At 38.3% G+C, this 21,766-nt stretch overlaps 1 protein-coding gene and 2 long non-coding RNA genes across 3 annotated transcripts; 2 read left to right on the top strand and 1 right to left on the bottom strand.

Annotated features, from left to right (window-relative positions):
* Positions 1–1,498: 1,498 nt before the first annotated feature.
* Positions 1,499–2,653, bottom strand: LOC140927005 (uncharacterized). Its single transcript, XR_012164513.1, has 2 exons — positions 2,205–2,653; positions 1,499–1,909 (listed from the first exon to the last, which is right to left on the bottom strand). It is a non-coding gene; the product is annotated as an uncharacterized lncRNA (long non-coding RNA).
* A 10,482-nt stretch (positions 2,654–13,135) lies between these two features.
* On the top strand, positions 13,136–16,884 carry LOC140928614 (uncharacterized). Its single transcript, XR_012164657.1, has 4 exons — positions 13,136–14,365; positions 14,936–15,001; positions 15,119–15,191; positions 16,874–16,884. It is a non-coding gene; the product is annotated as an uncharacterized lncRNA (long non-coding RNA).
* Position 16,885: 1 nt separating this feature from the next.
* Positions 16,886–20,560, top strand: LOC140926195 (uncharacterized). The gene is made up of 2 exons (XM_073375977.1): positions 16,886–17,185; positions 20,297–20,560. The coding sequence occupies exons 1-2, from the start codon at positions 16,886–16,888 to the stop codon at positions 20,558–20,560; spliced, it is 564 nt and encodes a 187-aa protein (XP_073232078.1).
* The last annotated feature ends 1,206 nt before the right edge of the window (positions 20,561–21,766 follow it).

The raw sequence follows: 21,766 nt of genomic DNA, 5'->3' as shown, positions 1-21,766 counted from the left end.
TGCTTTTATGTACATTTTTAGATTCAGAGCGCCGAAACCTAAGAAACACATCAAAAATACTTTGTAATGACTACATTTGCAAATCAACACTCACAGAATAATATTAGAGATAGGCTAGTCAGTACTCCCGGCAGTGATCGTGCTCTACCTTAATATAATTTGGATATTTTGATACAGGAGGAAACTTATGTTGGCGTGCGTACTTTATTTGACATATTTAATAAATATTAAATTTTTATTTTAATTTCATTCATATTTTGTTTCATTTACCTGTTTTGAATATATGTTGATGTTCGTGTATCTGTTTAACTTAATTGCTATGTTTCAACCCTATTATTGTAACTTTTTTTAGTTTTCCTTCCTGCCTCGATTAGCTATGGGCTACTTTGCGGGCAAGGATTAATTATGGCATGTCTGCATGTCTGCATGTCTTGAACAAAATAATCATAATTGGAATCTCTAATAATAATAACAACTGGAATCTCAATTTGTGGTTGGACTGTATTTGGTTACCCTAACAGCTGAATTTCTTGTTAGATACATACAGACGGAGAGACGAATCCTACACTGCCTTGTACCAAATATACGTTTTTTCGAAATCCGACGGGGCCATAACCTAGTCCGCCCCACGGGAATCTAATTCGCTTCTTCTTGGACATGGAATTTTACCCCATTTTTAATAAGATAGTAAATAATTAGCCACAAATTTCAACTATTTATTCAACAGGAGAGGTTTGAATTCGAGAAAAAGCTTCCTAAGGGTGAATATTGGAACACGATAAGTGCAGGAGCTAAAATTAAAGGAGGTCCACTGAAATGATAATCATAGAATTATTCTCCCGCCAGAAACCTATTATGCGTATTTTTAGACTTGGTGCATCAAATCAAAGAAATGGCTCCCAAATGATGGTTTAATAAAAATGCAGAGTTACAGAATATTGCAAGATCTTTGCGGATTTACAGGTACAAATGTCTGTTTTTGGTAATTGCATTACCATCTACATTAGATGGTGTTGCATACCAAGAAAAAGAAAAATAGATATAGCAGACTAAAATAAAATGGAATAAACAAGCAGCTGAGATTAACCCGCAAACAGAGGTTTCTTTCTGGCGTGGCTTTGAGCATTACGAAGTTATTTGCATGACTTGTCAGTTCTTTTTGGACATGGAATTTTACCCCCACTTTTTAATAAGGTAGTAAATCAGTAATTAGCCGCAAATTTCAGCTATACATTTAACAGGAGAGGTTTAATTCGAGAAAAAGCTTCCTAGGGGTGAATAACTCAGTTTTCCTGTGAGTGATGGAGATAGACCTTGCAATCCTTTCTGCAGGTGGTAACAGGAAACAATCAATATAAGACTCAACAATCAACTGCGAGGTTGCACTTATGAGCCATGGCCTAATGCTCATTGTTTTAAGGAAAAAAATAAAGTCTTAAAATTCAACTTGTCCAGCCTTCTCATGTTGCAAACTTGACACTAAATACAATGCAGGAAATTCATGTGTTTTGGTTCTTTAATAAGGTTCAGTATTAAATAGCATGTATGTTATAATTCTTTGAAAATTCTATCAATATCTACTGGTTTTCTAGCCCCATAGTTTCGTGGATGAAATCAGCCCATTTTCATTCCAGTATTCATGCTGACCAATAATTCTGGCTATTACCCAGTCTAGATCACTGAACAGATCGGGCTATAAACTAGATTGCAACAGCACAGCCTCTTTCCTCTTCCCCCATGAACGGAGAAACGGCCAAACTACTTCTTTTCTTGAGAGGAAAAATCTGCTTCAGGTTTATTTCAGGCGATCTTTCAAGCCACAGATCCTTTTACTCATGATCAATGGCTTGTTCGGTGTATAATTTACCACCATCAGACGTTTCTCTCGATCATTAACAGCAATGATACTCTGGAAAAAAAAACAGAGCAACGTTAATAATATCTAAACAAACAGTTATTACGAACTCATCGAAAATGAACGCGTGAAAGATGCATTTTCCGGCAAATGAAACACAACACCTCGCTAGTACATGTTCACAAATTAATGGTGAGAACAGCGAAAATTACCACACTTTGCAGTGAAAGAAAACATTAAAACTGCGAGGTACTTCGAGGTTCTAAAATCGAAATACCTCCACTGCTATCTCATTTTGCTATTTTCATTATCTATTTGTCAAAAGGTTACCAGAACAATGCTCACTTACCACGATTCTTCGGGCTCATTCAGCCATCGCTACATTTGCAATTGTAATGAGGTCCGGCATATTGATCTAAAAGGACCACAAAAGGCCATTATCAGAGCCAGGGACAAAATTTGTCAGCGAAAATACAACCTAAATCAACAGAAAGCTACATACCTAACATTGAAGTACTTTGAACTGTGTGAATTTTCCGTTTGAAGATCCGCTTGTGACAACTTCTTGCAACTACTGAATCGATGAGACTAATGAGCTTTTAGACGCAGAGCATCATGGCATACTTGATCTATCCTCCTTTTCATAGAGATACCAAACACTGCCTTTTACCAAATACACGTTTTTTCGAGATCCGACCGGGCCATAACCTAGTCCGCCCCACCGGAATCTAGTTCACTTCTTCTTGGACATGGAATTTTACCCCCACTTTTTAATAAGATAGTAAATCAGTAATTAGCCGCAAATTATAGCTGTTTATTCAACAGGAGAGATTTGAAAAAGCTACCTACGGGTGAATATTGAAACATCATAAGTGCAGGAGGTGAAATTAAAGGAGGTCAACTGAAATGATAATCATATAATTATTCTCCCGCCAGAAACCTGTTATGCGTATTTTTAGACTTAGTGCATCAAATCAAAGAAATGCTTCCCAAATGATGGTTTAATAAAATTGTAGACTTACAGAATATTGCAAGATATTTTGGGATTTACAGGTACAAATGTCTGTTTCGGTACCTTCCATGTTTTAATTTAATCAGTTTTCTTAAGACAAATAATTTTTCTACTCTGAAATAAATCTAGACGAAGGCGTTGTCTTGCCTCATTTTGTACAATGACTTTGCCCAGAGCTAAGGTAATACCAGATTTTTCGATATTAAAACACTAACGAGTACCTGAGTCTAGCAAGAGGTCCTAATGATAATTATAGCATCATTCTCTCGGAAAAAGCTTTTTGGCAAATGTTTAGTCTTAATGCGTTGAAACCAAAGAAACGCTTCATATGTTGATTAATCGGTGAAAATGTGGTCTGTTCCAAGCGTTCAGATAGTGGAGAGCGGTGCGAAGTAAAGAAAGGGATGAAAAGTAGAGGGGGACTGGGGAGAGAGGTGCGGGAGAGGTGCGGGTTCCCTCTCTCACCTCTCCCCCTCCCCCGCTTTTATTTTTTCGCGCTCCTTTTACTTCGCACCGCTCCCCACTATCTGAACGCTTGGAACAGGCTAGTGAAAATGCTAACGTACAGAAAAATCTTTGAGATTCGCTGACGCACAGGTATAATTGTTTGGCATCGGTACCTTCTACGTTTTGAAATAAACGTTCTTTAAGCTAAAGGCGTTGCTTTCCCTCATTTTGGACAATGACTTTGGTAGGAAACGTCATGTGCGAAGTTTCGAGAAAAAGCAGCCCATGACTGAAATATTGAAACACCAATACCGTCGGTTGCATCTAAGCGTGGACACGAGACAAAAAAAAAATGTTCTAATAGGGTGCCAGACATGACGTGTTTTGCCGCCAAACATTTGAAGTTTGACAGCCGTTAAAGCAAACTGTCACGCCAAAGGTGAATTGTTTATAATATGTTTTTGATCAGCGAGTTCCGCTCATTTTTCATTTTTCTCAACTTTCAGGCATATTTGTCGCTCAGAAACAACACACTTGCCTTCAGAAATTATTCTTAACGTCTAAAAATTCTTGCAACGAATATTTTGATGAGCGAAAATAAATCAAGTCGACAACAGCCGCCTACCCCAAACTTCACATGTTTGGCGGCAAAACATGTCATGTTTACACCCAAGTAGAACATGTTTTTTCCTCACGTGTACACACTTGGATGCAACCGACGGTAAGTAGGAGGTCCCAATGTTAATTAGGATTATGCCTTCGTAAAATCCTTTCATGCACAATGCGCCGAAACCAAAGAAACTTTCTTTGATTTTTCTTAAGACAAATAGTTTTTTCATGTACCCGTTTTGAAATATATGTATTTTCTGTCTTGTTAATTTAATATGTTGATGTTCGTGTATCTGTTTAACTTTATTGCGATGTTTCAACCCTATTATTGTAACTTTTTTTACTTTTCCTTCCTGCCTCGATTAGCTATAGGCTACTTTGCGGGCAAGGATTAATTATGGCATGTGTGCCAAGTGTTTTTAATAAACGTGAACTTGAGTAAAATAATAATAATTGGAATCTCTAAAAATAATAACAATTGGAATCTCAATTTGTGGTTGGACTGTATTTGGTTGTCCCATTGACAGCTGAATTTCGCAGAAAGCTTTTTGGCAAATATTTAGTCTTAATGCGTCGAAACCAAAGAAACGCTTCATATGATGATTAATCGGTGAAAATGCTGACGTACAGAAATATGACGCAGAGGAATAATTGTTTGGCTTCATTACCTTCTCTTTTTTGAAATAAACGTTCTTCAAGCTAAAGGCGTTGTCTTGCCTCATTTTGGACGATGACTTTGGTAGGAAAGGTCATGTGCGAAGTTTCCAGAAAAAGGAGCCCATGACTGAAATATTGGAACACCAATAAGCAGGAGGTCCCAATGTTAATTAGGATTATGCCTTCGTAAATTCTTTCATGCACAATTCGCCGAAACCAGAGAAACTTTCTTTGATTTTTCTTAAGACAAATAGTTTTGAAATATATGTATTTCTGTCTTGTTAATTTAATATGTTGATGATCGTGTATCTGTTTAACTTTACTGCGATGTTTCAACCCTATTATTGTAACTTTTTTTCGTTTTCCTTTCTGCCTCGATTAGCTATAGGCTACTTTGCGGGCAAGGATTAATTATGGCATGTCTGCAAAGTGTTTTTAATAAACGTGAACTTGAACGAAATAATCATAATTGGAATCTCTAATAATAATAACAACAGGAATCTCAATTTCTGGTTGGACTGTATTTGGTTACCCTAACAGCTGAATTTCTTGTTAGATACATACAGGCGGAGAGACGAATCCTACACTGCCTTGTACCAAATATACGTTTTTTCGAAATCCGACGGGGCCATAACCTAGTCCGCCCCACGGGAATCTAATTCGCTTCTTCTTGGACATGGAATTTTACCCCATTTTTAATAAGATAGTAAATAATTAGCCACAAATTTCAACTATTTATTCAACAGGAGAGGTTTGAATTCGAGAAAAAGCTTCCTAAGGGTGAATATTGGAACATCATAAGTGCAGGAGCTGAAATTAAAGGAGGTCCACTGAATTGATAATCATAGAATTATTCTCCCGCCAGAAACCTATTATGCGTATTTTTAGACTTGGTGCATCAAATCAAAGAAATGGTTCCCAAATGATGGTTTAATAAAAATGCAGAGTTACAGAATATTGCAAGATCTTTGCGGATTTACAGGTACAAATGTCTGTTTTTGGTAATTGCATTACCATCTACATTAGATGGTGTTGCATACCAAGAAAAAGAAAAATAGATATAGCAGACTAAAATAAAATGGAATAAACAAGCAGCTGAGATTAACCCGCAAACAGAGGTTTCTTTCTGGCGTGGCTTTGAGCATTACGAAGTTATTTGCATGACTTGTCAGTTCTTTTTGAACATGGAATTTTACCCCCACTTTTTAATAAGGTAGTAAATCAGTAATTAGCCGCAAATTTCAGCTATACATTTAACAGGAGAGGTTTAATTCGAGAAAAAGCTTCCTAGGGGTGAATAACTCAGTTTTCCTGTGAGTGATGGAGATAGACTTGCAATCCTTTCTGCAGGTGGTAACAGGAAACAATCAATATAAGACTCAACAAAATCAACTGCGAGGTTGCACTTATGAGCCATGGCCTAATGCTCATTGTTTTAAGGAAAAAAATAAAGTCTTAAAATTCATCTTGTCCAGCCTTCTCATGTTGCAAACTTGACACTAAATACAATGCAGGAAATTCATGTGTTTTGGTTCTTTAATAAGGCTTAGTATTAAATAGCATGTATGTTATAATTCTTTGAAAATTCTATCAATATCTACTGGTTTTCTGGCCCCGTAGTTTAGTGGATGAAATCAGCCCCTTTCCAGTATTTATGCTGACCAATAATTCTGGCTATTACCCAGTCCAGATCACTGAACAAATCTGGCTATAAAGTAGATTGCAACAGCACAGCCTCTTTCCTCTTCCCCCATGAACGGAGAAACGGCCAAACTACTTCTTTTCTTGAGAGGAAAAATCTGCTTCAGGTTTATTTCAGGCGATCTTTCAAGCCACAGATCCTTTTTCTCATGAACAATGGCTTGTTCGGTGTATAATTTACCACCATCAGACGTTTCTCTCGATCATTAATAGCAATGATACTCTGGAAAAAAAAAACAGAGCAACGTTAATAATATCTAAACAAACAGTTATTACGAACTCATCGTAAACGAACGCGTGAAAGATGCATTTTCCGGCAAATGAAACACAACACCTCGCTAGTACATGTTTACAAATTGATGGTGCGAACAGCGAAAATTACCAAACTTTGCGGCGATAGAAAACATTAAAATTGCGAGATACTTCGAGGTTCTAAAATCGAAATACCTCCATTGTTATCTCATTTCGCTATTTTCATTATCTATTTGTCAAAAGGTTACCAGAACAATGCTCACTTACCACGATTCTTCGGGCTCATTCAGCCATCGCTACATTTGCAATTGTAATCATGTCCGAAATATTGATCTAAAACAGGGGCACCCAACGACAATTTTCGGAAAAATATCTGTTCGGAAGACGATTTGAGATCTAGAATTTTCGGGACATTTGTTGTAAAATTTCTTGCTTGCCTGCTACTCCTAGGATTTTCGAACATCTAAAAAATGGTAAAATTGCTCATTTTCAATGGATTTTTACCCTAAAAAGGTCACCTAAAATTGTCGGGAGCCTTTTTTCCGGCTGAAATTTTCGAACAGGTAAGATTTGATCCCTATAATTTTCGGATCACTAGACTTTCAGCTAGGAAATCCGAACAGATGAAATATTTATAGGGGATAAAAATATGCCCATATCTACTGTTTAAATACTAAAACACGTTTAACAATGCTATGTTTAAGTGGTTTTGAACTATATTCTCGTTGGGTGCCCCTGCTAAAAGGACCACAAAAGGCCATTATCAGAGCCAGGGAAAAAAATTGTCAGCGAAAATACAACCTAAATCAACAGAAAACTACATAACTAACCTTGAAGTACTTTGAACTGTGTGAATTTTCCGTTTGAAGATCCCCTTGTGACCACTTGTTGCAACTACTGAATCAATGAGACTTGTGAGCTTTTAGACGCAGGGCATCATGGGATACTTGATCTTACCAAATTGTATTCCGACCGGGCCATCACATAGTCCGCCCCACGGGAATCTAGTTCACTTCTTTTTGGACATGGAATTTTACCCCCACTTTTTAATAAGGCAGTAAATCAGTAATTAGCCGCAAATTTCAGCTATATGTTTAACAGGAGAGGTTTGAATTCGAGAAAAAGCTTCCTAGGGGTGAATAACTCAGTTTTCCTGTGAGTGATGGAGATAGACTTGCAATCCTTTCTGCAGGTGGTAACAGGAAACAATCAATATAAGACTCAACAATCAACTGCGGGGTTGCACTTATGAGCCATGGCCTAAAGCTCATTGTTTCAAGGAAAAAAATAAAGTCTTAAAATTCAACTTGTCCAGCCTTCTCATGTTGCAAACTTGACACTAAATACAATGCAGGAAATTCATGTGTTTTGGTTCTTTAATAAGGTTTAGTATTAAATAGCATGTATGTTATAATTCTTTGAAAATTCTATCAATATCTACTGGTTTTCTAGCCCCATAGTTTCGTGGATGAAATCAGCCCCTTTCCAGTATTTATGCTGACCAATAATTCTGGCTATTACCCAGTCTAGATCACTGAACAGATCGGGCTATAAACTAGATTGCCACAGCACAGCCTCTTTCCTCTTCCCCCATGAACGGAGAAACGGCCAAACTACTTCTTTTCTTGAGAGGAAAAATCTGCTTCAGGTTTATTTCAGGCGATCTTTCAAGCCACAGATCCTTTTACTCATGATCAATGGCTTGTTCGGTGTATAATTTACCACCATCAGACGTTTCTCTCGATCATTAATAGAAATGATACTCTGGAAAAAAAAAAACAGAGCAACGTTAATAATATCTAAACAAACAGTTATTACGAACTCATCGAAAATGAACGCGTGAAAGATGCATTTTCCGGCAAATGAAACACAACACCTCGCTAGTACACGTTCACAAATTAATGGTGAGAACAGCGAAAATTACCACACTTTGCAGTGAAAGAAAACATTAAAACTGCGAGGTACTTCGAGGTTCTAAAATCAAAATACCTCCACTGCTATCTCATTGTGCTATTTTCATTATCTATTTGTCAAAAGGTTACCAGAACAATGCTCACTTACCACGATTCTTCGGGCTCATTCAGCCATCGCTACATTTGCAATTGTAATGAGGTCCGGCATATTGATCTAAAAGGACCACAAAAGGCCATTATCAGAGCCAGGGACAAAATTTGTCAGCGAAAATACAACCTAAATCAACAGAAAGCTACATACCTAACATTGAAGTACTTTGAACTGTGTGAATTTTCCGTTTGAAGATCCGCTTGTGACAACTTCTTGCAACTACTGAATCGATGAGACTAATGAGCTTTTAGACGCAGAGCATCATGGCATACTTGATCTATCCTCCTTTTCATAGAGATACCAAACACTGCCTTTTACCAAATACACGTTTTTTCGAGATCCGACCGGGCCATAACCTAGTCCGCCCCACCGGAATCTAGTTCACTTCTTCTTGGACATGGAATTTTACCCCCACTTTTTAATAAGATAGTAAATCAGTAATTAGCCGCAAATTATAGCTGTTTATTCAACAGGAGAGATTTGAAAAAGCTACCTACGGGTGAATATTGAAACATCATATATAAGTGCAGGAGGTGAAATTAAAGGAGGTCAACTGAAATGATAATCATATAATTATTCTCCCGCCAGAAACCTGTTATGCGTATTTTTAGACTTAGTGCATCAAATCAAAGAAATGCTTCCCAAATGATGGTTTAATAAAATTGTAGACTTACAGAATATTGCAAGATATTTTGGGATTTACAGGTACAAATGTCTGTTTCGGTACCTTCCATGTTTTAATTTAATCAGTTTTCTTAAGACAAATAATTTTTCTACTCTGAAATAAATCTAGACGAAGGCGTTGTCTTGCCTCATTTTGTACAATGATTTTGCCCAGAGCTAAGGTAATACCAGATTTTTCGATATTAAAACACTAACGAGTACCTGAGTCTAGCAAGAGGTCCTAATGATAATTATAGCATCATTCTCTCGGAAAAAGCTCTTTGGCAAATGTTTAGTCTTAATGCGTGGAAACCAAAGAAACGCTTCATATGTTGATTAATCGGTGAAAATGTAGCCTGTTCCAAGCGTTCAGATAGTGGAGAGCGGTGCGAAGTAAAGAAAGGGATGAAAAGTAGAGGGGGACTGGGGAGAGAGGTGCGGGAGAGGTGCGGGTTCCCTCTCTCACCTCTCCCCCTCCCCCGCTTTTATTTTTTCGCGCTCCTTTTACTTCGCACCGCTCCCCACTATCTGAACGCTTGGAACAGGCTAGTGAAAATGCTAACGTACAGAAAAATCTTTGAGATTCGCTGACGCACAGGTATAATTGTTTGGCATCGGTACCTTCTACGTTTTGAAATAAACGTTCTTTAAGCTAAAGGCGTTGCTTTCCCTCATTTTGGACAATGACTTTGGTAGGAAACGTCATGTGCGAAGTTTCGAGAAAAAGCAGCCCATGACTGAAATATTGAAACACCAATACCGTCGGTTGCATCTAAGCGTGGACACGAGACAAAAAAAAAATGTTCTAATAGGGTGCCAGACATGACGTGTTTTGCCGCCAAACATTTGAAGTTTGACAGCCGTTAAAGCAAACTGTCACGCCAAAGGTGAATTGTTTATAATATGTTTTTGATCAGCGAGTTCCGCTCATTTTTCATTTTTCTCAACTTTCAGGCATATTTGTCGCTCAGAAACAACACACTTGCCTTCAGAAATTATTCTTAACGTCTAAAAATTCTTGCAACGAATATTTTGATGAGCGAAAATAAATCAAGTCGACAACAGCCGCCTACCCCAAACTTCACATGTTTGGCGGCAAAACATGTCATGTTTGCACCCAAGTAGAACATGTTTTTTCCTCACGTGTACACACTTGGATGCAACCGACGGTAAGTAGGAGGTCCCAATGTTAATTAGGATTATGCCTTCGTAAAATCCTTTCATGCACAATGCGCCGAAACCAAAGAAACTTTCTTTGATTTTTCTTAAGACAAATAGTTTTTTCATGTACCCGTTTTGAAATATATGTATTTTCTGTCTTGTTAATTTAATATGCTGGTGTTCGTGTATCTGTTTAACTTTATTGCGATGTTTCAACCCTATTATTGTAACTTTTTTTACTTTTCCTTCCTGCCTCGATTAGCTATAGGCTACTTTGCGGGCAAGGATTAATTATGGCATGTGTGCCAAGTGTTTTGAATAAACGTGAACTTGAGTAAAATAATAATAATTGGAATCTCTAAAAATAATAACAATTGGAATCTCAATTTGTGGTTGGACTGTATTTGGTTGTCCCATTGACAGCTGAATTTCGCAAAAAGCTTTTTGGCAAATATTTAGTCTTAATGCGTCGAAACCAAAGAAACGCTTCATATGATGATTAATCGGTGAAAATGCTAACGTACAGAAATATGACGCAGAGGAATAATTGTTTGGCATCGGTACCTTCTCTTTTTTGAAATAAACGTTCTTCAAGCTAAAGGCGTTGTCTTGCCTCATTTTGGACGATGACTTTCGTAGGAAAGGTCATGTGCGAAGTTTCCAGAAAAAGGAGCCCATGACTGAAATATTGGAACACCAATAAGTAGGAGGTCCCAGTGTTAATTTTGATTATGCCTTCGTAAAATTCTTTCATGCACAATGCGCCTCTCCCGCACCTCTCTCCCCAGTCCCCCTCTACTTTTCATCCCTTTCTTTACTTCGCACCGCTCTCCACTATCTGAACGCTTGGAACAGGCTAGTGAAAATGCTAACGTACAGAAAAATCTTTGAGATTCGCTGACGCACAGGTATAATTGTTTGGCATCGGTACCTTCTACGTTTTGAAATAAACTTTCTTCAAGCTAAAGGCGTTGCTTTCCCTCATTTTGGACAATGACTTTGGTAGGAAACGTCATGTGCGAAGTTTCGAGAAAAAGCAGCCCATGACTGAAATATTGAAACACCAATACCGTCGGTTGCATCTAAGCGTGGACACGACACAAAAAAACATGTTCTAATAGGGTGCCAGACATGACGTGTTTTGCCGCCAAACATTTGAAGTTTGACAGCCGTTAAAGCAAACTGTCACGCCAAAGGTGAATTGTTTATAATATGTTTTTGATCAGCAAGTTCTGCTCATTTTTCATTTTTCTCAACTTTCAGGCATATTTGTCGCTCAGAAACAACACACTTGCCTTCAGAAATTATTCTTAACGTCTAAAAATTCTTGCAACGAATATTTTGATGAGCGAAAATAAATCAAGTCGACAACAGCCGCCTACCCCAAACTTCACATGTTTGGCGGCAAAACATGTCATGTTTGCACCCAAGTAGAACATGTTTTTTCCTCACGTGTACACACTTGGATGCAACCGACGGTAAGTAGGAGGTCCCAATGTTAATTAGGATTATGCCTTCGTAAAATCCTTTCATGCACAATGCGCCGAAACCAAAGAAACTTTCTTTGATTTTTCTTAAGACAAATAGTTTTTTCATGTACCCGTTTTGAAATATATGTATTTTCTGTCTTGTTAATTTAATATGCTGGTGTTCGTGTATCTGTTTAACTTTATTGCGATGTTTCAACCCTATTATTGTAACTTTTTTTACTTTTCCTTCCTGCCTCGATTAGCTATAGGCTACTTTGCGGGCAAGGATTAATTATGGCATGTGTGCCAAGTGTTTTGAATAAACGTGAACTTGAGTAAAATAATAATAATTGGAATCTCTAAAAATAATAACAATTGGAATCTCAATTTGTGGTTGGACTGTATTTGGTTGTCCCATTGACAGCTGAATTTCGCAAAAAGCTTTTTGGCAAATATTTAGTCTTAATGCGTCGAAACCAAAGAAACGCTTCATATGATGATTAATTGGTGAAAATGCTAACGTACAGAAATATGACGCAGAGGAATAATTGTTGGGCATCGGTACCTTCTCTTTTTTGAAATAAACGTTCTTCAAGCTAAAGGCGTTGTCTTGCCTCATTTTGGACGATGACTTTCGTAGGAAAGGTCATGTGCGAAGTTTCCAGAAAAAGGAGCCCATGACTGAAATATTGGAACACCAATAAGTAGGAGGTCCCAGTGTTAATTTTGATTATGCCTTCGTAAAATTCTTTCATGCACAATGCGCCGAAACCAAAGAAACTTTCACAATTAATGATTATGATTAATTACCCTGCGAGCAGAGGCTACATTTCCATTTTCGGAGCAAAAAGAGACCGTGGAAGGGGACTTTCGGTTTTGATCTACATTAGACGGTGTTGCATACCAAGGAAAAGAAAACTAGATATAGCAGACTAAAATAAAATGGAATAAAAAAGCTGTTGAGATTTCCCTGCTAGCAGAGGTCTCTTTCTGGCATGGCTTTGAGCATTACGAAGTTATTTTCATGACTTGTCAGTTACATAGTTGTAAACAAACCAATTAAGCGACTAACAACCCATGAATGACGCAAATGACTGTTAATGCGAAAGGTCATGCCAGAAAGAAACTTCTGCTCACAGTTTATGGAAAGGTATTAATTGTATTCCTCGTTATCCAAAGCGTCAAACTGGACTATCACTTTGTTCAAGGACTATCACCGTTCAAGGAAGAAGGAAAAAGGTAATTCCCCGATTTATTATCCTAAATCAGCTAAATTTCCTTTAACCCTTGTGGTTAACAAATACCTTTTGACAAAATTTATAAATGTATTTATTTGGCAAGGCTAAGGCTGTAGCAATTCAGGAAGGACGAGAACCATTCATTGCGACGATAATGTTTTAACTTACTGTTTCTTGTTACATTCACTTTTTACATAAGTCCTTTGAATCGATCGACTGTTGTGAAGTAGATAGATAGATCATGTCGCATCGATCATTTACCTCAAAGTTCAGTTATCATAGGTGTGTCGACTAATTTCTCTTGTAATTTTATCCCTGAACCGCCTGTAACTTCTTATGGGGCAAACGCCCCCGGTACCGTTTGTGATGTTCTCATTTAGACAACTAGACAACAGACAACTCTGTGCAGGAAAAAGATCTTTTAAACAATTCAAACTACGCCCGAATGAGCCGCCACATTTAGTCAAACAGGCTGGAGAACTAAGTGCGGCAAAGTAAAGTTGACCCGAAAATACCAAATGAAAGTGTTGCTCGACTACCCACCTGTACCAGTCTCGCTCCATCTAATCCTACGATCCTAAAAGCTCTTCCAAAATCTTTTCTCGTCAAAATGAAACCTATAAAATGAAAATGTAGAGCTAAGAAATGGAAAAGAAAAGAAAGAGAAAGAGAAAGAAACAGAAGAATGAAAAAGTGATAGAAGAACATTTTGGCAAAAATTCCTTTCTGCTCATGCCCGAACTTTGGAAGCATCAGGAACAGAAGGCCCCGAAGCGATCTATTCAGACGGTTTAATTTCTTCTAAGCCAGATAATGATCAGAAACCGGTTCGTAAAGAAATAACAAAGTGGAAAGAGCATTAACACTTCCCTGGTTTTGAATTATACGTTAACTTACGACAAAAAGCTTATTTACTTTGATAGTCTGCTGAGAAGGAAGTCCTTACACATGCATTGCTTTATTTAGGGTAAGAAAAGTTTGTCTTCGGGCGAAGTGAGTTTATAATCTCTCCCCCGCACGGTAAAATTGAGGCAAATTCAGCAAATCTCCTCTACTGTCAGTTAAATGCACCGATGAAATGTTCAAATGAAAAGTGGAAGTTGGAGAAAATACTCAGTTGTCGTTTTGAAGAAAAAAGGCAAAAGATCAAGCGACAAATTTGCCCTGGATGAATTTATCACTGTTTTCTTCTCGGCTAGGATCGGCAGAAGAAAAACCGAATGAGCGAAGATTTAAGGTACATTTTGTGTCTTTTTGAAGAAGAGAAGGTCTTTTGAAATAGAAATTTATCAATTAGCATTGTGTTAGTGACTTTTTAGTCGAGCTGATGTTAAATTTAAGCAAATTGTTTAGAAAACACGCCCAGATTTGAGACAGCTTTATTGTGTAGTTTTCATCGCATCGTTAAAAATTTTAGTTGAGTTACGGACACATTACGCTGGAATTGTTGTAAAGCGAATTTCATTTGAGTACAGAAAAATTTGGGTTTCCAAATAAATATTTCAAAAAATGACTTCTCTGTTTATTATTATAGCATAACAAAAGTAAAGCGCGCTCTGATTGGTCAGTTTAGCCTTCCACCATTTGCCCGTGGGTACACGCCAAGAAACTGAGCCAGGGCGGTAAAATTGAGGCAAATTCAGCAAATCTCCTCTCCTGCCGGTAAAAGGCACCGATCAAAATGTACGAATGAAAAATGGAAGATGAAGAAAATACTCAGTTGTCGTTTTAAAGAAAAAAGTGAAAAAATCAAGCAGCAATTTCAGTTTGCCCTGGATTATTAAATTTATCACTGTTTTCTTAACAGCTAGGATCGGCAGAAAAAACCAAGTGAGCGAAGTTCTTTCAGGATTTTTAAAGCCCGAGATTTAAGGTACATTTTGTGTGTTTTTATAGAAGAGAAAGTCTTTTTTGAAATGGAATTTATCTATTAGCATTGTGTTATTGACTTTTTAGTCGCGCTGATGTTAAATTCAAGCAATTTTTTTAGGGACCACTCTCAGACTGGAGACAGCTTTGCCCTTGTAATGTCCGCATGGGAAATACGTAATAAGTTCTCGCAGGCAAGTACCACGAGAAATATAACCCTAGATAAAAGATTTCCCAGCCTGAATTTTTGAGACATGATCCTCTAGAGTCGAAGAGGTGCCTGAAATTCAGGGTAAAAGATTTCCCTAGATAGCTTTTCACCGTTTTCCTTTATTACTCGATAAAATGACTTGATCGCTAACGATTTTTATCGATTTCGATTTTTATCTATTGACTACTCCGGCAACTTTACACGCGGAACTGATGTTATTTTGAAAGGGTGGCAGTTCTAAATCGTGAAAAAACTGGGCGCCTAGCTACAAACCTGGCCAATATCGGCCGTCAGAAGACTTTAAAGCGGGTTTTAAAGGAAAGATAAGATTTTTTTAAACTTTTTATTAAAAAAGTGATAATAAATTGTGTGATCTTTCGACTCTCAATTGCAACAGACACTCCATTGTCAACAAATTCACTGTTTGCCTGAAATCAGTTTTCATTCTTGGATGAACAGAAGAACAGAGGTATCTTCCGATATAAATCGATGGAATCTGTAAAATCTAGTTAAATCGATAAACGAAACGAGTGTGTCATCGATTTCTACCGATTGATCGATACAATATCAATCACAATCATACTTACCGATTTTTATCGATTGACTACTCCGGGTAATTTGTGGACGGAGTAACTAATAGTCGTGGGTGCAAAGTCGTGAGTCGTGGGTACCAGGTTGTGGGTCGTAAAATTTTCCTTGGAAAAAATAAGAGGTTCTTTCAAAATAAATAATTTTCTTTCATTTTGACGGACTGCATGAAAAAAAAATTGTATGAACGATAACTAAGCAAATTTTTGCTCTGTTAACACTAATTGTTGAAATGCTGACAATTTGTTTTATTGTTTTCAAGACGACGCCGCTGTTTACTCACATGCTGAATTGAAAAAAGCGACGTTGATGGTATTCGTAGAAATCAAGAGAGAATGGAAATTTAATACAAGCAACGCTGATTTATTTCAATAGATAAAAACCACCAATATACAAAATCATGCATACTGTAAAAATCACTTACCTTTTCTGATTTGATGAAAATCACGAATGCACGTTGTTGAAGAAACGGCGCGGGAAGATCAGAATGTCAGCACCAGGGCGGATAAATGCAGACCGAATGGCACATCCCTACAACAAAGGGTAATTCGTGGGGTCAATAGGTATCTGACAATAGCTAGCTAAGGCACGCCGAGGATCGCCGAGACATAACTCCTTTAGCCCTGATTTTGAGTACGTATTAGCTTTCTTTAGTCTGTTTTGATAATCCCTGGAGAGTTAAATTGAAGCATTTCTTTTTTGGAGGCTTAAAGCGATAAAATAAAAGCAAGCGAATGACATGCACAGTTCTGGTCTCTGGTCTATGAATTATCACAAATAGTAGCAAAGTGTCTTTATAGACATCTAAAAAGGTTGTCTCTCCAAATTCAACGCTTCGCAAACAGATGTAAGTAAACTTCTATGCAAAGATAGCTGGAAATCAGTCGTCTATAGTCCGGGTACCACTGCAGGGACGAGGCCTCGCACAAATAATAATTATTGATTAAGAAGTGATTCGGAGACGTTAATCTACAAATGGAAACTGTTTCTTTCTTCGACCTCTCACTTCTTGGCATTTTTAAGGTAATTGGTAAATATCATTGCATTGTTTGATATTTCCGTGTCTATCTACTGCAGCTTTAATCCGCCATGTCCATCACGTTGTACAAGAAGGGAGAGTCAACAGGGTCCACGTTTACACAGTCAGAACCGAATCTCGTCGGAGCCGGACGGGAATTCACAATAGCCAATGTTACAGCAGGAACCTGGATCCTCTACACTGACATAAACTACAATAAAGAAGGAAATAAAGAGGGCAAGAATCAGACTTTCAAGATAGTACATGGTGACCAAAAAGGCGTTAAAATAGATTCCGTTAATGGCTCCATGTTCCTGGTAGACGAAGGACTCATTTTGTTTGAACATTTTGGGTATGGTGGAGACAGGAAGGTACTACGAATATAATTAGTGAACTTATTCAGTAATAACTGGGGAAACCTATTTTCTCTTTGTTCTGCTTTACTGTTTATACTAAAAACAACGCAAATAAATCAAAGGCATATGAGACACCAAAGATTTTTTTGACTTCAGATTCAGCTGAAGCCGGTTAGGATAGAGTTTTTAATGGCTTTTGATTCCGGTAAAAAAATTATCTTGCAATTCAATAATCTGCTCAGAGAGGTTCAATTATGAGATAACTTAATTTTAACATGCTTATCTTAGTTCAGTCAATTTTTAATATCAATATGTGATTGCAAGCAAAAGCCTTATCGGCCTAGCTGAAATCATGTGTCGGATATATACAAATTCAGGGTTTTAGTTCGGGTTAGGTCAAATCTTGAAATTTCAACATTCTGCATGCAGAGTCTTGAAATTCTGCATGCCAAACTATTGTAATTTCAAAATTTGGTAACTTACCAAAAATTGACTCACCGTGATAGCCCGGGGGGGGGGTACTTGACCAATATTTGGGTATGGGTGAGCCGCTGAGGGTTTAAAACCCTGACCCTGTTTTGGACAAAAAATTCCTAAAATACATACCCTGTTTAGGACAACACGATCAATTTTAGTACATTGTTTAGTACGCTGTTTCCACTAAGACGAATTCGATCCTGCATAAAAAACACTGTGCACAATTAGAACAGACTCGCACAAATCATGCACACTGTTTAGGACAGGCTCGTGCGAAATTATATACCCTGTTTAGGACAGAGCGGACGAAAACCATACCTTGTCCAGAGGTACATCCCCGTATAGGCCATATCAGGGAGTACCCCCCCCCCCCCCTCGGGGGTGATAACACACGGTATAACTCACCACGTTGGCGTGAAATCCCAGGGCTTTCTCAGAAGTGGGCGGCAAACTTCGAACTAAAACGTTTGCCATTACCCCTCCCACCATCCCGGAACAGATGTAGCCTCTGTTTGGAAGAGAAGTCACCAATGGCGCGTTTCCCTGACCCCAAACAATACTAAAACAATAGAAAGAATGACATGTCATTGTTTTCTGCGACCAATTAGGAGAGACCTTACGAGCAGCTGCTACACTACTCGGAAACCAGCAAAAATATTCACGACTGACATATCCGCGAAGTAATAAAGTGAATTCCCCGGGGGCGTTACTCACCAATGTTTTCTACGGGGAGACTCCACCGCTCAGAGGTGTAACATTTTTTTCGTTGTATTGATAATATGCGAAATCTTCCCGATTTGAAGAAACTAGGCGCGCAAGGTGGCCCCGGTTAATTTTTCAGCATGCGCGCAAGGCGTTCTTGGGAAATTCTGGAAACACGTGGTTGACTAGGCTCGATTTCCGCCGTCTCCCGGGTCCGGTCCGGGGATGAGTGCGGGCTCATTTTCCCGAACAGCGGCTGGTAATCTAGCCTCCCACGCAGGCGTTTTTAGGGAAGCTCGTCTTTCTTGTGGGGAGGGATGAAAGATGAGCCTTCCCTAAAAACGCCTGCGTGGGAGGCTACTGGTAATCGAGCCTAGCCGTTGACCGGTCAGCATTAGATTAGAACCTCCCCTCTTAACTAGACTTACATGAATTTCCTAAGTCTCTACTCTTTCTACTCTTCTAGTCTTTCTCTAAAGGTTGATTTCCACTGTCGCGTAATTTTTACGTGCGTAAATTTTGCATTCGCAAATAAGATAAAGGCAACGCATGAACGGTCTCTCGTAAGCGTAAAAGTTAAACCTCGCTCAACTTCACGTTTAATCTCAACACTTTGGGTCGGATATTTAAACGAAGTCTAACTTAGACTGCGGTTTAGGAAATCTTTGGACTTTAATTTTAAATCTCGTCCATAGTGGGTTATTTTAAGAAGACAAATGCTTTTCTAATCTACGCCATATGCTTTCATGAAACTGTTCACGATAAATCGTGTTTATATAAAAGCGTTCGGCAAACTGAAAATGGTTTAGAACGGCGATTTTGTTAAACACTGGCTAAACTCCGTTTAAATAACTGGCCCTTTATATCTTGTCTTATTTTTTGTTTACGTGATTAAAATTTACGTGTGTTCCCTTGGTTAACGCGTGCGTAGCCAAAAACGCGTCAGTGGAAATCAACCTTAAGTCTAAGTCCCCTCAATTAATTTTTGGGAAGTGAAAAGGGAAATTGACTGTGGCATTAGCGGGATCCGAACCCGCGGTCTTAGGGCCTGTTTACATGGAGGTGGGGGACCCCAGGTAGGAGAGGTAACCCGTTTAGGAGGGGTTAACCCGCCTGTCCATATAATCTCTCATTTTAATTTGATCAAGTTTACACGTTAGGTGGGGTAACCCACCACATGTTACCTCACCTACCTGGGGTCCCCCACTTTCATGTAAACAGGCCCTTAAAAAACTGAACTCTATCGCCTATACCACTACACCACAGTGGATTCATCAGAAAATGATGCGTTCGTTTTACATTATTTATAGTGACAAACCTATAAGTAAATTAAAGTTAACCATTTCGAGTCAGTGCTTAACCCTAATCACTATAACGTTTTTCGCGAAGTTTTCAGAAAATGTCATAACCATAGAAATAGAGTTCTAAAGTGATGACGTCATAAAAATAAAATTTGGGAATTTATAGGATTTGTCAAGATATTCAGAAAGCACAATGTCCAAAACGCCTACTCGCCAAAAATTAGCATTTTGGGGCAAAATGTCTCTTAGATATTTGCCCAGTTACGCTTTGATGACTCCACACAAATCCTTCTAAATATGACTTGGGTCTAAAAGTTTAGACCCTTTGGGGCGGCACAACATCATCATCATCATCATCTTTTTTTATTTAAACAACTTGGGTTTTAAAGCTTATATAGCTTATGGGGCACATACCTATAAACTGCAGCTATAGGTACATCATTCGGGCGGAGCCTCCCCCGCATAGGTCATTATAGGGAGTACCCCTCGGGGGGTGAATTCCAGCTTGGTTAGTTAGTATTTTTTTTTTTTTTCAGATTCTACCCGTGTTGCATTTAAGAGTAGTCTGATGCTGATCCAAACCTCACGATCATCTTTACTGACATAATCTGAGTGTTATCTTTCTATTATTATTATTTTCTTGTAGTGGTTTCAAGACAATCAGGAAGATCTGACCGGATTATTCCCAGATCCACCAAAGCAATCACCAAAGAAATCAGGCGTCTCCTCTGCTATCTTGTTGTCTAAGAACCGGTCCGTAGAATTGTTCACCGAAACCTATTTTGGCGAAAAAGGCGACAAATATACTTTGCAACCAGGAGAATGGTGTGAAATGTTAAAGTTCTCGGACAAGCACCAGCCGGGACACAACGACAAATGGTTGAGCTTAAAGTTTATCTACAAAGCGTAAGAGTTGAAAAACCCAACCTGCCAGCCACAGTCCATTTTGCTCGAGTTTTCTTTAAGTCTCGAAGTTATGTAGTTTTTGATTGAGAAGCCGATTGTAATTAGTACACTTTAGGATTTTAAGAGTTCTAAAATGTTGTCAAAACCAGAGGGAAGAATTGAATAAATGAAGATTGTTTCCTTTATCCAGCATTTTATCTTTGTAAACTTTAACTTAATTGTACGGGAAACTGGCTGTGACATTCAAATGGGAGATGAAACTTTTTGCCTCGTACCCAGACGTCTCTCTCTTTCGATGAAAATTTGCGCGCAAAGAAAGGCGGGAAGGAGAAAACGGGCGGGCACCTAGCGAGCACCTCTCTTGTTTCTCCTTCCCATGGCCCATTGCGATTAGCCACCAGTCACTGGCGTTTCCCGTTCGCCTCTATGTGGAATAAATACTCCCTTTCTGTCCTATTATGGCTCTTGGCCGGAGCAAAGGATCATATTATGACCTGTTGGCCAGAGTAGTATTATGAATGTAATGTGTAGTGTTATGAATGAACATAGAAAAAACAGTAGTCAGAGAAATTATTTATCGAAAAATTTTATTCGAAAACCCATAATTTTATCCTTAAAAGCAATTCACGTAACACTAACTGGATCGTGGAACATTTCACGCAAGAAAAAGGGGCCGACATCAAATGTCAACGCCAAAATCCGTCTCAAGTCGTATAAAACACCTATGAAAAAACTATAAATACTTAAATTTCCATTTAGAAACGGAACTTCCTTGACCATTAATGTGCAAGTTGTACCTGAAAATTCTTTTAAAACGTTGCCGCTTTAGTTTCTTTTCAGAACAGAAAAAGCGTTCCACCGTGAAGAAACCAACCAGGTTGAAGTCCTTGAGGGCAAATCAGTGTTCAGCTAAAAGCTTCTTTTCTTCTTATTCTACTAAAAGAAAACTGATCGATGATTCTTTTGAACTTTCCGGTTTCCATCTGTGTCTTAAAGCAGTGCATTCAGCCTTGCATTGAGAGACGACACAACAAAAATCACCGCTTCTTTTTCTGGCAAACAACAACTACCATATGAAGCTATATGACAAATTAACAATCTTTACCATGTCCCGTAAGAAGCACTGGCAGCAGCTAGTTTTGGTAATCCGACAGCTTTAAAATACAGAGCTTATTCCAGTTGACGACGCTCTTTTAAATACATCAACAAG

This window comes from Porites lutea, chromosome 2 (assembly GCF_958299795.1).
Source record: "Porites lutea chromosome 2, jaPorLute2.1, whole genome shotgun sequence".
Taxonomy (NCBI): domain Eukaryota; kingdom Metazoa; phylum Cnidaria; class Anthozoa; order Scleractinia; family Poritidae; genus Porites; species Porites lutea.
This window is presented reverse-complemented; position numbering and strand designations above follow the sequence as displayed.